General features: G+C 37.6%; 1 protein-coding gene across 1 annotated transcript in view; it reads left to right on the forward strand.

Annotated features, from left to right (window-relative positions):
- Positions 1-12,080, forward strand: part of HSD11B2 (hydroxysteroid 11-beta dehydrogenase 2) — a 49,171-nt gene extending 37,091 nt beyond the window's left edge. Inside the window, exons 4-5 of the mRNA XM_075188881.1 lie at positions 3,069-3,206; positions 9,740-12,080. Coding sequence (XP_075044982.1) covers positions 3,069-3,206; positions 9,740-10,083 — 482 coding nt within the window. The 3' untranslated portion in view covers positions 10,084-12,080. The remainder of the gene's footprint in view (positions 1-3,068; positions 3,207-9,739) is intronic.
- The last annotated feature ends 6,290 nt before the right edge of the window (positions 12,081-18,370 follow it).

The raw sequence follows: 18,370 nt of genomic DNA on the forward strand, positions 1-18,370 counted from the left end.
AATGATCTCTCTGTGTATAGTAAATACATTAGACAAATTGTAAAAATTATAAATTCATATAGATGTTACTATAGAGCTATGTTGTTGAGCAAATGTATCTGGTTGGCTTCCAGTTGCATTGTTCTTCTACTGAATTAAAGTAAACATTGGAAATCCACATTCATTTTGCTTGTGGTTATCATAAAGCTCATTTGAGTATAACTGCCCCTTACCACGGTGATAATGGAGGAGTCTCTCTGCTTGCCATTTGGTGGTGGCAGCATTTAGGTTCAATGACTATACTCTCCGGGCAGGGCCGGTGCTAGGGTCCCTGGCGCCCTAGGCACACTTTCAAAATCCCCCCCCCCCCCACGTCTTTCCAATACTTACCTTAACTTGGCTCCATAAAGCTGCTCCTCTCTGCCGGGTCCCGTCCCTCTCTGACACTGTCGGGCCGTGATGATGATGTCACGCCCGACAGTCAGTGAGTGGAGGGGAGGAGACAGGGCGCCCCATCAGCTGCTATGTTCTACTACACAAGACACTGCAGGGTACGTCCAATACCTATGTGGGATAACAAATCTCATAAGAGCGCACAGAAGGAAAAAAAAATATTCTATTAATGTCACTTGTAATAATATAGATATTAATGATAAAACTTTAAAATATATATTATTTTCCCATTAAATACATTTAAGAATGTTCTTAGTTTCTACTGTACATGAAATACATATTTACCGTTGTTCCTGATTGCACACCCGTGTTATAGCATGCATACGAGACTGTCATCACCAGTATTTGGGACTTAGACTAGTCCTGTAGCTGGAGCAAGAGATACGGCTGAAAAACACGTAGCTGGGATTTGCCGAAAGCTTAAATCGTATGTGGCTGCGTGCGCTCGAGTTTGGCGCCATTACTGTACGTTAACTACTGCCAAACACCGCTTCCCTGCCCCGGTCCCTCCCCGAAATCATGGGCTATTGTAAGCGTCCTTTGCGACCGAAGAGTAATTGGTTGTTACTGCGTTCTGTGACGTATGGTCTTGTTCTGGGTGGTTCTGCGGACAATATGCACAGAATTGGCAGAAACGTGCCTTGATGCATCAAGCCCTCTATGTAGTTTGCATGTTCTCCCCACTTATATCATAAAGCTGTTTATTATGATCCAGCCACGTTGTTACACCACAAAGGGCTAATATTTAGAAAGGTAGCAATGTATGTCTTTATCAGTCATCGCACCCTTTAGGCCATGAGATTCTATTATTACAACTGTCAGCACCTTTAATTAGTGATTGTACCTTTAACAAACAGTTAAGCTTGTACTATCAGCTGAGGCGGTGTCTGTCCATTAACACTGCACTATGTCACAATATTTATTATTTCCAGTAAGGTGAGAACAATTAATAAGAACCCTGTTGTTTTCAGACTTCGTAGGTGGGTTTGTGATTTGTTGAAAGAGGGTGAATCTGGCCTATTACAAATTAAAACATTTTGTTTAACCGTAGCACAACAACAAGGAGAAGGATGCATTCATTTCTTTAAAGAGACACAATCCATCAAGACCCATAACTATAAGTGCTTAAACGGATTCATTTATTAAAACACTTCAAAGGACAAAACAATTAAAATATTACTTTAAATGAAGGGAAACTGACCTGTAATTTAATTAAACATTGCTATAAACGCCAAAGTTATCAAAGCCTATGTAACCTAAAACAATAGTTTCAGGAATTTTGCAATATATAAAGGTTTATATTAAACACAAATACCTAAATATCTTAAAGATATGTATGTTTCTACTTTGCTGCTGTCTGCAATTTTTTCAGACCAATGGACCCTGTATCTTCCCCCCCCCAGTGATGTTATGTGATATATATTTATATATAGATATTACACACACAATACATGAGCTTGGGAACAATTACTGTGAGTAATATCTAGTTTAAATGGAACTGACAGCAGGATGATACTCATGCATTCTAGTCAAATCAAGCTACTTAAGGTGTTAAAAAGGTTCTTGTCATGCATTTGGGGCTAGGCCAGGCCTCCTCAGGGGAAGAGCGTTACTTCCCGACGTAAGCGCCCTTTTTTAGCGTGGTATTGTCCACATGTCACCACCTCATCATTCTTCTCCATCACCTCATCCTTCATCTTCATCGCCACATCCTTAATCTCCATCGTCTTACTGTTCTAAAACCTCTCGATACACAACGTTTCTGCTAAACACCTTATCGCTGTGCTCAATCAGTCTTCCTTGAAGGGCAGTATTCATAACCTGCACTTTCACATCACTGCTTCTCCGTACTCGTGAAAATGCGACATACAATTGTCCATGACCAAACACAGGCTCTGGTAAATAAATACCCACACGGTCAAGAGTTTGAGCCCTCAACTAGTAAATTTAGCCTTTACTACCCCTCCCACGGGCGGAAGGGGGGATGATGGAAGTTAACTGACTTCACTATTATAATTTTTTTATCAAATAATATCAGTATACCAAATTTCAGGTCAATTGGATGAGCCCTTTCTGAGAAAATTTTTCCACACACACACACTAACACACGCCGCTCAGCATGGTAAACTTGGAAACACATTTACAGACGCAAGGACAGATACTGCAAAATGAATATTCTTTATCTGTCTACTGTACATAAGAATATATTTTTACAGTTGCTCCTGATTGCAAACACATGTTCTAGCATCCTTACACGACCCTCATCACTAGTAGTTGTACTTAGACTAGACTTATTACTGGTGCAAGAGTTATGGCTGGAAAACCGTTACCTTTGAGATGCCCTTGAATCGGACTCTGTTGCGTGCCCTCGAGCGTGACACCCCATTATTGTACATTGACTACGTGCATCCGTCCATTTCCCTCCCCATTCCACCCCTGAAATCGTAGGCTGTCAGTAAGTGTCCTTTGCGCTCGAAGACTAAATGAATTCTGTGGTGTATGAATTAAATTAATTGTGTGCATTATATACAATAAATAACCAATGCTGAATATTTTTCATTTATTTTTATTATTGAATTGCCACGGACATATTTGCCAAATTTTTGGTAAACTGAAACGTTGTTTCCCTGTAATAGGTGAGCATTCATTCCCATTTTTGGCGGCTTATGGCTCCTCCAAGGCTGCTCTGAGCCGAGTAATGGACATCTTCCGTCATGAACTGTCGCCTTGGGGAGTGAAAGTCAGTGTAATCCAGCCAGCGTCCTACAAAACAGGTTTGTCATTTCTTATTCTCCTTCAACTGCCTAGAATTTTATAGATACTATAATGAGGTTATGCTATGTAATCTCAAGCATAGCTTTTGTGTGCACTTTTTTTTTTTATTACTTATTATTAGTTTTTAAAGAACAGACTTTAAAAATGAACAGAAACAGTAATACAAACAGATGTGGTTTGGTAACATACAGGAAATTCAAAGGGGAGGTTGGGAAGGGAAAGGACAAGAGGTGGGAGGGTCAGAATTCAGAGGGGTTTAAGTAACTTGGTGAGTTCAATAATAGAACTTTAAGTTTAAACCTGTTTTAATCAAGTGAATTATTCTAAGTAAAACGCTGTGATTGTATTTTGATGTTTCAGGAACAGTGTAAGACTTCAGTGTAAACTTGAAGGAGTCAAACACTGTTCCCTGTTATTGATTTACAAGTGAGCTAGATGGGGGGAGCAGGAGGGGGGGGGCTCCACGCTTGCATGGGTTCAATTGAATCAATGTCTGATGCACAAAGAGAAAGTTAAAGACCCGAATCTTGCAAAATATGCAAAATATAAAGATAACTAAAGGCTATAATTATTTAAAAATTGCACACTTTCATTGATAGGCCTCCATATCGACTTTGACCCTATTTAAATAGAAGATGAATAATGAATTAGTGTATTTGTTTATATTTTTTCAGCAACTTTTTCCTTATCGCATCGGTTATTATTACCTACATATTGTTTTAACAAACAAGATCTATGAATATTGAATATATTTATTTATTTAAAATACTACATCAAAGATCCCATCTTTAAAATTAGATTATATTATGGTCATATACTCTTATGTCTGACCACAGAAGAAATGATTGTGTAGAGAGAATCACGTGCGCACTAAAATATGTCGCTTACGGATGCTTACTAATGAAACACATAGCTACTTATTAGGAAATGGAAGTATCTATAATTATAAGGGGACTTCACTCTTTATAATAAATATCCACAAATGCCTGATCACTGTATTATTTTTTAATGCAGTAATAGTTTTATACACTATTTTATAATCCTTTTAAAGTAAACATTGTTATTGGAAACAATCAATAGAGTCAATTGATGTTAGAAGCCTTAAATAGCAGCCTGACACACATCCTTGACAATGTCCACTATGGATAAAGACATTGGATGATTACACACTATGTGCAGATTACTCCTTTACAGCTAATTATTATTCTTACCATTTATTTATATAGCGCCACTAATTCCGCAGCGCTGTACAGAGAACTCATTCACATCAGTCCCTGCCCCATTGGAGCTTACAGTCTAAATACCCTAACATATACACACAGACAGGCAGATAGACAGACACAATTTGATAGCAGCCAATTAACCTACTAGTATGTTTTGGAGTGTGGGAGGGAACCGGACCACCCGGAGGAAACCCACGCAAACACGGGGAGAACATACAAACTCCACACAGATAAGACCATGGTCGGTATTTGAACTCATGACCCCAGTGCTGTAAGGCAGAAGTGCTAACCACTTAGCCACCATTCGCACAGGAAGTTCATGCGGTTGACTGTGTGTTCCAGCGATCATTGTGCTTCATCTCAAGGAATGGAGGATAGGCTGGAGCTTACAAATCCTACCAATAATACACACATTATATGATTAATACACATAGGGAACTATGCACTTTGATTACTTTTACTTTTATTGAACTCAACAAGAACCCCCTTGATTAACTGTAGACTTCTACAAACCATTACTAATATAATACATCATATAGCATATAATATAACCCTTTGTCAAATTATAGTAAATTCATGTCCAGCATATAAAACACTCCCATGCTATTTTGTGTTCATTGGAGGAAAAGCAGCCCGACAGCAACCAATCACAGCACTAGTTGTTTGATTGGTAAGGAACCCAAAGCTCCCCATTCACATTGTTGTGATGTGCACACGAATAGAGGGCTATGCAGTATTGCGATGAGCCCTTCATCCCATGTACAGAATTTGTGTTCAAAATTGCCATAGTTCCTGTAACAGACTTGTACTTTTTAAAACTTTTTTTTTTCTTGTTTTTGCTATAGATTTGCAGTTATTAGAGTTGCAGTTATTAGGTGTATCTGCAATACATCCGAAATAAACAGATAAAATTTTGTCCAGACAACTTAATTGTTTTGGTAGACTGCAAATGATTAATGTAGCCTAGACACAGTAGTTCAAGGTGAAGGTCGCATTTCTATCTGGCTTTTATTTTTTTAGACCTGGTTATTATTCCAAAGTTTTTTTTGGTTTTTTTTTGTCTTTATATCATTCACCAAATTGCCATTTAACTGCTCTCAAGCTCCAGCTGTAGACGAGGACCGATGAACAAAAAAACTTTTAAGGACAGGAAATTATTAGTAAAAGCATCTGATGTTCCATTTTAGATTCATTCTGCTTTCCACAGTATTGTGCTGGCTCATCTAATAGCGGTAATCTCCTCTTCTTTCTGAAAACAGGTACATTTTAAATTGGTCAAACACAAGTTCGGTTTATTTCAGAACAACATGGTCTCTGCTTTATGAATATGGACTTCTAAAAGACCAGCGTGACATAGCAGTTTAATCCAGTAGGTCCACCCAATAAGTGCACCCAATTTATGCATAATCCATCATCTATACTATAAATAAACAATTGGGGCTGAAGACGGTGACATTATAAGCAGGTCCTGCAGCAAGAGTTATCTAACCCTTTATTTAGAGGCTGCTTGAAAGACCAGGGGCCTGATTCATTAAGGAACTTTAAATTAAGAAACTTCTTATTTCAGTCTCCTGGACAAAACCATGTTACAATGCAAGGGGAGCAAATTAGTATTCTGTTTTGCACATAAGTTAAATACTGATTGTTTTTTCATGTAGCACACAAATACTTGATAGCTTATTTGTACACTGAAATTTAAAGTTGATATTTGTGTGCTACATGATAAAACAGTCAGTATTTAACTTATGTGCAAAACAGAGTACTAATTTTCACCCCTTGCATTGTAACATGGTTTTGTCCAGGAGACTGAAATAAGAAGTTTCTCAAGTTAAGATCCTTAATGAATCAGGCCCAAGATTAATAAGATCAGACTAGAAATTGTATAATCTATCTCGACAAGCCTCCATCCCAGCATCCTCTCTCCATTTGATCTTGCATAGAAAGTTAAAGTATCTACTCTCTTTCTATCTTCCTACTCTTCCTTCCTCTTGATCCTATACCCTCACAAATCGGTAGATCCCTGTCTCCTGTGCTCATTCCACCTTTAACTAAAATCCGTAATCTCTTTCGCTCTACTGGTATATTCCCATCATTATACAAGCATGCAGTGAATACTCCTATTAAGAAAATACAAAATTCTGACCCAAACTCTCTCTCAAATTACCGTCCATTACTCCAGCTCCCATGCTCCTCTAAACTTCTAGAGAGACTTGCCTACACTTGCCTCACATGCTTCCTTTATGCAAACAACCAATTGGATTCTCTTCAGTCAGGCTTTCGATCTCAACACTCCACAGAGTCTGCGTTGACTAAGGTTGTCAATAACCTTCTCACTGCTAAAACCAAAGGGCGTTACTCTCTGCTAATTCTCCTGGATCTTTCTGCTACATTCAACGCTGTTGACCACTCCCTTCTCGTACAAACGCTACAAACCCTAGGTCTTCAAGACACTGTCCTATCTTGATTATCATCCTACCTTTCTAACCGCTCTTTCAGTGTTCATTTCTCTGGATCCACCTCTGCTCCACTTCTCTTATCAGTTGGAGTATCACAAGGCTCAGTACTAGGTCCTCTACTGTTATCTCTCTATATCATTTATCTTGGAAAACTAATAAGCTCCTTTGGATTTCAGTATCATCTCTCTGTGGATGATACCCAAATTTATCTATCCTCTCCTGATCTCTCGCCAGCTGTGTTGTCCCACGTCTTTCTGCTATTTCATTTTGGATGTCCTCTCTCCAACTCATATTCAATCTTTCAAAAACAAAGTTAATAATATTCTCACCCGCCAACTGAAGTTACCTGACATTTCAATTTTTGTTAACAACATGACCTTAGAGCCTACCCCGCAAGCTTACTGCTTGGGTGTGTTCCTTGTCTCTAAACTATCCTTTGTTCCTCACATCGGGCCTGAGTCATTAAGGAAAGGAAGGCAAAAAAAATAGTAAATGTTCTCCGAGACAAACCATGTTACAATGCAAGGGGTGCAAGTTTATTATTTTACACATAAGTTAAATACTGGCTGTTTTTTTTGGTCTAGCACATAAATACTTGATAGCTTTGTTTTTACACTGAAATTTAAAGTTGATCTAAAACATGTCCTATCCCAAATATAAATCTCTCCCCACATTTTGAATTTACCTCCCCCTCCAAAGCAACATGGCTTTTCCCAGGTGCAAAGTTACTCCTTTTTTATGCTTTGCTCTCCTAAATGACTCCGGCCCATTGACTCTATATCTAAATCATGTTACATACATCTAAAAAACATTTCCAGAATACGCACATATCTTACACAAGACACTGCAAAATCTCTAATTCATGCACTCATCATCTCCCGCATTGACTATTGCAATTTCCTCTTTACTGGTCTTCCCCTAAACAGACTTTCACCAGTATGATCTATTTTGCATGCAGCGGCTAGACTGAATTTTCTTGCAAATCATACATCCTCTGCTGAGCCACTCTTGTCAGTCTATGCATTGGTTGTCTTTGTTTTTTACCGAATCAAATATAAAATACTACTAACATAAAAGACCATCAACAGAACTGCACCTACATACATCTCCTCACTTGTCTCAAAGTATCGCCTAACTCGACTAATCCATCCATTCTGCACAAGATCTGCGTCTCTCATCTACTCTCATTACATCCTCACATTCCCGTTTTACAGGACTTTTTTCGAGTTGCACCCACTCTATGGAATTCTCTCCCTCGCACAATAAGACTTTCCTCTGGTCTACAAACCTTCAAGCATTCTCTAAAAATCCACCTCTTAAGGCAAGCTTATAATATTCCTCAACCACCCTCTTAACCTCACTAGGTTACCCTATTACCACCCTTTACACAATTCACACAAGACAACAACCCTTTGACCCCCAACCAACAATGCTGTGTGATTAGTATGCTATATGATCCAATCACTTTTTACCTTTGCAATATTGCTGGACCGAAATGCAATATGTAGATTTAACCTCATGTATCCGACCCCACTGACCCATAGATTGTAAGCTTGTGAGCAGAGTCTTCTCACCTCTTTCTCTGTTTTACCCAGTATTGGTCAATTCAGTGTTTGTCCCAAATTGTAACACGCTATAGAATTTGCTGGCGTAATATAAATTAATGTCACTGATTATTGACAAAACATTAAAAAATAACGTTTTTTCCCCCCCATGAAATACATTTATTCGGATGTAATATCTACTGTACATAAAATAAATTTTTACAGTTGCTTCTGATTGCAAACCTATGTTAAAGCATACATACTGAGCAGTCATTAATAGTAATCTGCAATTAGACTAGACCTGTAGCTGATGCAAGTGCTACGACAGAAAACCACGTATCTTTGAGATGCCCCAAGCTTGAATCAGACGCTGCTGCATGCGCTTGAGCTTGGCATGCCCTTACTGTACATTACATACGTCCATTGCCCTCCTCGTACCGGCCATGAAATCATAGGCTGTAGTAAAGGTCTTTTGTGCTTGAAGATGAATTGAACGTTGCTCCGCTTTGCGGCATATGGTCCAGATTCTGGGTAATGTGCAGAGTAATTGTACGCATATACGTATCAACAGTTACGCTCCTTAATTAATCAGGCCCTATATGCACGGTGGCTAAGTGGTTAGCACTTCTGCCTCACAGCACTGGGGTCATGAGTTCAATTCCCGACCATGACCTTATCTGTGTGGAGTTTGTATGTTCTCCCCGTGTTTGCGTGGGTTTCCTCCGGATGCTCCGGTTTCCTCCCACACTCCAAAAACATACTGGTAGGTTAATTGGCTGTTATCAAAATCGACCATAGTGTCTGTCTGTCTGTGTGTGCATGTTAGGGAATTTAGATTATAAGCTCCAATGGGGCAGGGACTGATGTGAATGAGTTCTCTGTACAGCGCTGCGGAATCAGTGGCGCTATATAAATAAATTATGATGATGATGATATTGAGTGTGGGTTTAAGTGACTCTTTGAAGCTCTTTTGAGCCTAGATTACAGATTTGCGAAATCAGAAATTAAGATATGAGACAACTCTGGAAGATTATAGCTATGTACCTAGATTAATTATGGTCTCTTTGCAATGCAATAACTTGACTTTTTATTACAGAATTTTGCCATATACAATAACGGTTCCAATATATGGGCAGATCGGGGATCCAATCCGTGATCCAAGGCCATTTTGGTCTCATATAGTCTTCAAGATGCAACCAGTTTGGTCTAATTGGCCAGTGGAACTGCTGTGTATATGAGCACCTTTAAAAATATAATCTAGCATACAGTTGTTGCTCACATTATCACTTGCTTGTGTAATTGTTTCTAGGTGCTCATGATAACAAAACCCACTGGGAGAATCAGCACAAGAAGTTGCTTGCAAGTCTACCAACTGAATTGCTTCAAGAGTATGGTGAAGAATATATCTGTGAAACCCAAAACCAATTTCTAAAATATGGAAAGACAGCAAGCACTGACCTCAGTCCTGTGATAGACAGCATCACCGATGCCGTTTTGTCGGAGAACCCGAAGGTTAAATATTATGCTGGAAGAAATGTACATCTCTTGTACTTTATTGGTATATATTTACCTCATTGTATAAGTGATTACTTCTACAAAGGTTTATTCCTAAAGAACAACAACAGGCCAAGAGCTCTTCAAAAGCAACAGTGAGTAAGAATAAGCCCAATCAGCTACCTGACTCCAATATTAAACCAATTTCTCCGGGAACCAACATGGCTGTGTTTCAAGCTAATAAAAACAATGGCTATGAAACAAGATGAAAATAGACAATTTAATTGCATCAAGTTAGTGTTTTTTCGTGCCTCCTGAAAATTGTTTTTAGAATACATGAATGCATCATCTCCTGTTAGATTTTTTTTTTTTTTTAGATATTTTTTAGTGTCAACTAAAGGTGGTCTTATAGAGATGGTCCAGGTACTGTAGTAGAATTAATCATCTCCAATGCACCTTCTACTTAGAGGCTACAGTATAAATACATTTCTGTTTACCTGTAGTGAGAAACCTTGTAAAATGGGTACTTGAAAAACGGGGGTTTGCTCATCTATAATATATACAGGTATGTTATCCCTGAGTCCAAAGAACTCTAACAATGGCTGTGATGTGCCACACATACACAGTGAGTTCCTCCTCATACAGTCACTATGAGGAGTGCTGCTACATATGATGATATATACAACACATTTTTTCAATTTAAATTATGGACCAACATATTCATCGTGTCGTTTTCCAGATATATTTGACACGAATACAAGTGACCAGTGAGGTTGACTTTTAAGAGCGAACGTAATGTAGGTCTCCATCTGATTTTAGAGATTATAATTGAAGGATACCAGGAATGAGTAAAAGATCTGATTGTATTTCTGTGACAAATTGCTCATCTTTGCGGACTTCTCATATCTCGCTGCTCACTCCTGGGGATATTTGAATTATTGTCATCATTTTAGTCTATGGCTGTATATTCAGTACTCAGAATTAAGCAATTAATTAATGAAATGACTCTGCTTGATATCGATGCAAGCAGATTGTAGAGTTTGCTATCTCCATGGCAAGAACCAATTGGCAGTTAGTACTGAATGACCTCATGACACAAGAGGAAACGGCCGCTGTTCCAGTGATCTTTCAGTACCCTGCTCCTTTGGAATGCTAGAGATGGTTTTTAAATAGAAATAGCCATACACAGATCACTCTACATCTAGCCAAGTTTATGTAAAATGTTATTTTGTGTAAAGTTTTGTTTGATTTAAAACATAGCCATGTGCTTGTACATTTTTGAGCACCAGTTATTTTAGATGAGTGTGCACTTTTTTTTTCAGATCAGATTTTTTGTTTCTATTTTTTTTTTTTTAAATGTAATGTCTTTTGGTGTTTATGCAGCAGTTCTGGTTTAAATAGGACCATCTGTCTATATATTTTATAAATACATGCAGAATAGGATTTTGTTATTGTATTGCCAGGCCAGAAATTTGTATAGGAATATTGGGATTCTCTTAACGTTATTGAATATATATATTCCATTACTTTTGAATACTTTGGCATTTAATTGGGCTTTTGTTGTAGTGTAATATAAAGTTAACACCACTGTGCAGGGTTCTCATGCGCAAGGTCTCAACTTCTGACATGACACAAACAAAATCCTGTTAATACAGAGGTAGAAAACGTGTGGCTCTTGGCTATTAAACAATACGACCCAGCATTCCAGGCTGGCAGAGCAGGTTGTTCCAAAACAGCTGGAGAGCTACAAGTGGTCATAGACTGAAAGGCCAAATTGAAATCTATTTTGATTGTATTAGATAGTACAATTTTCCAACCAGAATGGTAGCTGGTTTGGAATATTGGTTCAGTATTATACATTAACCCCTACATTGCTACACAAAACAAGCCTGTAAATACTTTAGTTTTCGTTTCGTTTAAATGTTAGGACTGCTGCAGCGAACAACTATAAAAAGTGACCAATATTGGAAGATCTTATAAATCATACTGGTGTAATATATGATAATACTGTTATGTAGCAATAATTGTGCTTTAAGAAATTGAAATTTTATTTTTCTAAGGCATTGAAATGCTCCTTCCTATAAATTGCCTGTCTAGTTTCTATAAAATAAAGGTTTCTATTTTTTCATAAAACTACATTAAATCATGTGAAAACATCTGTCTCGTTCTTTTATTATGTTTTAAGAAGTTTACAGGGTTGTATTTATTGTACAATTTAGGCCAGAAAACATTCCCTATGACCAAACTAGAATAATGGTAAAGTTGGATCAAATAAGGACTTGGTACAGGTGTCCCTATGTGTTCTTAAAACTTTGCCTTGATTTAGGTTTGGCTAGATCCTTGGGATTCGGCGAACTAAATTCAAATCCTAATCCCTTCTCTAGATGTAAGGGGAATCCGGAGCATAGTTCTTGTAAGTAAGAAAAAAATTAAGCAGATGTTTGAGAAATAGAGTCAAAATACAGGTAGAATGGAGCGATCCCTAGACCCTGTATATGAATGCTTTATATTGTCCATCATCCACACACAATAGAGGCAGCAGTTTTGCCTGAAACAATATTTAGCCAATTCACTAGGAACCAATGACATGAACAAGGTACATAGTGATGTCATTGGTTCCCAGTGAAAGTTAAGCTGATATATTGTGCAGCAGCAACCATGAAGATCACATTCCTAAACCCTTCAGTAGTGATAGTGGGATGTCATATTTACATTGATGATGCTTTAATTTCAGAAATCTCAGATTCCTAGCGTAAAAGGTTCTGGATAGTATAAATGTATAGATCCAGTTGTTCTAGGAAACTTAATCTCCTTGTAACAGCCCTTTGGACTGATAGCGGGTCACACATATGACCTCTAAACAGCTAAGTTTGACTTGAAGTGAAGTTATATTCCTCAAGCACATGCTATGTAGCCATAGATCCTTCATCTGAATACAGGAGAGGCAGCGGTTTTCCTCTTAGTGTTGGGGGCCTGTCATGTACTTGGAATGGCTCAGTTTCCATGGAGCACCCTACGGAGGTCCACAAGATTTGGTCTAGAGTGTAGAGATTTCTGTTGGCGACTTGGAGCGCTAATCCTGACAATACAACTCCTCTTGCAGCTGCCATATTTCACTAACTTACTGTACACTCATTCCATCAGTAACTTTATGAATGAGATTCACTCCTGAGCGTAGTATTGCAGTGCAATCAGCGGGATTGTCTCCATTTACACCTTTGTGAAATAAATATACGCTGGCTGATCACGATTGCCAATACCTCCGTAGTGAGACTGTTTTCTTCCATGTTCATGACTGTAACATTATAGAAGTCCATCGACTATCATAAAGTTAACAGGGAAATGCTGCTAATATGCATAAACACTCATAAGTAATTCATTATTGAAAGAAAGATCTAATATATACAATTATAGGGTTTGTGAACAAATAGAAAGGCTAGTGGTACTTAGTGATGGAGACAAGCCATGATATGTAATCTACAATAATATTAAAGAATTAAAATACGCTAAGTCCTCCTTCCTTATTCCTTATGCACCTCTTTGTGCAAAATCCAGAATATACTGCAAAAAGAAAAAGAGGCGCCAAAACATATTGTAGAAGTATTGTGTAACCCAGTAAGCATGTGATTACGTAATCGTTTATCCTAAGTAATAATTAGATGTACTAGTCGGAACCATAGAGCATCTAAGTTGTGATCTTCTGTGGACTCGGTATGGAAAGAATAGCCCACAGGATAAAAGAAAGGGCTGATCTTAGCTTCTGTTCCATCATTAGCTTCCCCAGTTGTTCATATCGGCATTAAACATAAACATTAAATAATAATACATAATAAACAAAACATTAAATAATAAACATAAAGATAATAGAGTGTAGTATTTATAAAATATATATCTTTAATAAAAAATTAAAATGCATTGCTTGTACATAAAACCACATTCATTGGCTTATCTGTAGTTCTTTGGGAGATTGTAACAATAAAATGATTATACATCATTCAGCGCCTAAGAGAATGCAGCTCTATTATCCTAAAAAAAAGTTACACTAAAAATGAAATAATATATAAAATAAGCATAGATACTAAGCGCTATCTCCATGTAAACATAAATAAAACAATGCTAAAAAGAAAAATATGTGCAATATATAAATAAACCACAGTAAAGTCTAAATATGTTATCAAAGTCTTTATTTTGCATACCACTCCGGTATGAGATACACCGACAGAAAAGAGAAATATTGTGTAATAGATTCTAAAAAAATAAAATAAATAAAAAAAAATAATAATAATTTGACTTCAAACAGACAGGTCTATAAAGTACTGATTGTCTCTCCCACCAACACACCCCTCCCTGTTGTGAAAGTATTCACATTAAGGTCACTTGGATATAGCATGTGATTGTGCCACTAAGCCCCGCCCCCTGTTATGTAATGCCATGATTCTCAGCAATTCATAGCAGGGGGTGGGTCCAAAATGATGACATTTTTCAAGTCCCGCCCCAACACGCCCACCTCTTCTCCCCAGCTCCTGGAAGCCAGCTTCAAAAGGTTGGCATGTATGATGTAACATAGCTTTTGATGATTGTCTCTCTTTATTCTGAAAGCATGAATAAAGCATACATCACAACGCTTGCTTGTTCCTTTCACAAATGATTGCTCCTCAAATTAATTTACCTCATATGCAAAAAGGATGACTGTCTATTGAACCAGTCACTAGTTACAGGAGTAATTCCAGAGGACTGGAAAAGCGGGAATGTAGTCCCACTGCACAAATGTGGAAGCAAGAAAGAGGCATCTACCGGCCCGTGAGCCTTACATCAGTAGTAAGAAAATTGGTTGAAGCACTTAAAGAGTTCTAGAATGTCTCAAATCCAGCAATTTACAGAATCCCAAAAAGCATTGATTTACTGGGGGAGATTGTTTCAAACAAAAATAGTATTAACGGCACTTTAATGTAAGCTACTGAGGACGAAAGAGATCTAGGAGTCACTATTTTCAGGTGACTTAAAGGCAGGTAAGCAATGTAACAAAACAATGAGAAAGGGAAGTCAGATGCATGGTTGCATAGGGAGAGGAATCAGTAGCAGAAAGAAAGAAGTAATAATGCCACTGTATAGGTCATTGGTACGGCCTCATCTAGATTACTGTTCAGTTCTGGAGGTCATAACTCTAGAAAGATATAAATACATTATAGACTTACAAATAAGTACTAAAATGGGGCATGTCCTACAGCACAAAACTTACCTGGAAAGACTAAAAGATCTTAATATGTATAGTTTGGGACAGAGAAGGGAAAGGGGGGACATGATAGAAACTTTCAAATATATTAAGGGTTTTAACAAAGAATAGGAGGGAAACATTCTTCAAAGGAAGAGAAGTATTAGAAGAACACAAGGACATGTACTGACAATGGAGGGAAGTAGATTCAGAGGAAATTTGAGGAAATATTACTTCCGAGAAAGGGTAGTGGATAAGTGGAATAGCCTCCCATCAGAGGTGGTAGAGGCTAATACAGTAGAGCAATTTAACCATGCTTGGGATAGACATAAAGATATCATTATAAAAAAAAATAAAGATCAAATAGGGTAAACTAGATTGGCCAAGTGGTTCTTATCTGCTGTCAAATTATATATTTCTAAGGGGAAAAAGAAGGAAACTAATGTATTTTTTTTTACTATTAAAACATCAAAAAGAAGTTGTTTCCAATTCACTCACATTAAGCAACCATATGAAGCACAAGAAATTTTTCAGATATAATTTTCTTTACAAAAGAGCCTCCTACCAGTGGTCAGATGAAAAGTTTGTACTGCTAATATTCACAGCAGTTAAGAAGGAACCCAGGATAAATGGACTGTAGCAGAAGAATCTTGACGGTATCACCGGACAGGATGAAACTCTGAAAGCACAGAAATAGCACCCAACGCATTATGATTCATAGAGAATCTCAAGGCACCTTTCAGAAGGGGCCTTAGCCATAACTATGTATAGGGTAACTGACAACACATAGTAATCAAATAAAATATAATTAAATACTTTAAAAGCATAATAAAACACTTTAAAAACATATAGAAACCTTAATTTGAAACAAAATCAACCCATAATAGACATAACATAGGACATTGTACGTCTGAACATAGGAGCTAAAAGGTTCCAATCACAAACAACAACGTCATTTCTTCTATTGTCAATGTGCAAAACATAATTACACTGTACCATGCATTTGTTGTCTGTTACTTTGGCTTAGGACATGGAGAGAACTAGAGAATTCAAACACAAGATAGTATCTGATAATCTAGTCAAACATGCATTCCATGGTCCATAACCAGGTGTTCAATGTTATGGTGAATTTAAGAACATCCCTTATTTAGAAGAACTTTATTATTAAAATACATAAATAAATAACATATTCAATATGTAAATATATCTTGTGGTGCAAACACCTAGCTCTGCTAGAATTGCAGCACTAGTTACCCAAATATCCTACAAATCAACCAGCCTGGACCTGGCTAAGATAATGACATTGCCAAGTTCGTAAACCCTAACAGACAAGATGCTCACCTACAATTCCTGTGCATGTGTGAGATTCTCATGTAACTAACTATAGATCCCCCCTTATGTATACCTCCCAACATACCCCAACCTGTCTGGATCAATTTGATTGTATCAAACTCTATGTTTAGGATCACTGAATGAAGCAAAAAAACAAAACAAAAACAAAAAAAAACAATTACTGTATATTGCATTTGAGTTCTCAGCACATTGAGTTAGTTTATTATATACGTAATCTAGATCCTTGAGAATGGAATATAAAACTTAGCCTATATAATTACATATTAAAATACAACTCCAAAAATACCAAATGCAAAAATGTCTCAAGTTGTAGGAAAACGCTAAATACTTTTTACAACATCAGACACAGGGGCCAACCCACCTTTTTCTTAAAGCCTTCCAGTCTCCCACTTAATTTCCTACCTTTTCTTCTACCTCTTCCCCTTCATTCCCCTTCCCTTATCCTTATCTCTCCCTCTCTCCCCTGTGTCTCTCTATCTGTCTACCCCACCCCTTAGATTGTACGCTCCTCTGAGCAGGGTCATCTCTCCTCCTGTCCTCACCACTCTTAACTCGGCACTCCAGCTACCTAGCCCTCCTCCTCGAGGACCCTCTTCCCCTCCCCCCGTCCCCTCTCGCTCCTTCCTCTCCCCTCTGGGGGTTTCCCTGTCATCTGGGCCCTCCCTCTCGGGCTCAGCCGTATGCAGGACCTTCCCCTCTCCCCTCCCCTCTAGCTGTGCTGTGAGCTCACCGAGTTACTGTGCTTATTGTTTACTGTACTGTGCTGTCTCACCTTGTATTGTAACTTTGTTTGTCCCTGTACGGCGCTACGGACGCCTAGTGGTGCCCTATAAATAAAAATTAATAATAATAATAATAATAATAATAATGAAAGCTATTTTTTCTATCCATTGTTTTTTCAATAAACATATCATGGATCTGTGCTTTGGGTATTGCTATAAAAGTGTATATATTACTGCTTATATAACATACAGTGCTCCATTACATTAAAATTGTTTGAGCTCATTAGGGGATTGATAGATTTTAGATTAGTTTTGTTTATTATATGTAGCAGAAATAATTGCAAACAGTACATACCTCAGACACAGGGGCCAAATAAGTGAAGATCCTTACCTACAACATCACATTGTAACATAGCTGCAAGATTGCTCAAAACCTGGAGACTAATTGAATCAATTAATTATAAATTGTAAATGCAATTGACACGGGCTTGCACTTGTGGATAGCCATTTGAAATTTTGTATTCATCTATCTGTGGATCTGTTATTCAATTGAGTCTACTTATATATATATTATCTAATATTGTTGCTCGGCCACCTGTTGAGCCACATGTACCATTATGAGAGAAGTGGTTATCTGGAAGTAAATGTTGAATCCTATAAGAAAAAAATCTATATTGCCCCTTTTATATTAGACATGAAATGTATTTTTTTAATATCTTCTTCACTTTGCCATTTAGTGATCAGTCCTAGTTTTCTGAGGAATTGACAATCTGAAACACAGAAGCCTGACTGCAGATAAGAACCACAATGCTCCTCACTACTCTGCCCATTTTTACTCCTAAAATCCTCAGGCTCTGTGTGATACTTAGGGGTTTTTTTTATTTAAGAGAGCCTATAAAGCAGATAAGCTTAGGATAAACCAGCTTAAACCTGCTAAGATATATCTCTCCCAAGCATGTTTAAATTCACCTACCATATTCGCCCCTACCACCTCTGTTGGGAAGTTATTCCGTCTATTCACTACCCTTTCCGTGTAGTAGTTCTTACCATTAATACTTGTTAACCTTCAGTTTGGTGCATGAACTCTTATTGTAAATATCCCTTCCACTAAAGCAAGCGTTCCACCTGTACCTTGATAGGCTCCTTGATATATTTTTAA

This window comes from Mixophyes fleayi, chromosome 10 (assembly GCF_038048845.1).
Source record: "Mixophyes fleayi isolate aMixFle1 chromosome 10, aMixFle1.hap1, whole genome shotgun sequence".
Lineage (NCBI taxonomy): Eukaryota > Metazoa > Chordata > Amphibia > Anura > Limnodynastidae > Mixophyes > Mixophyes fleayi.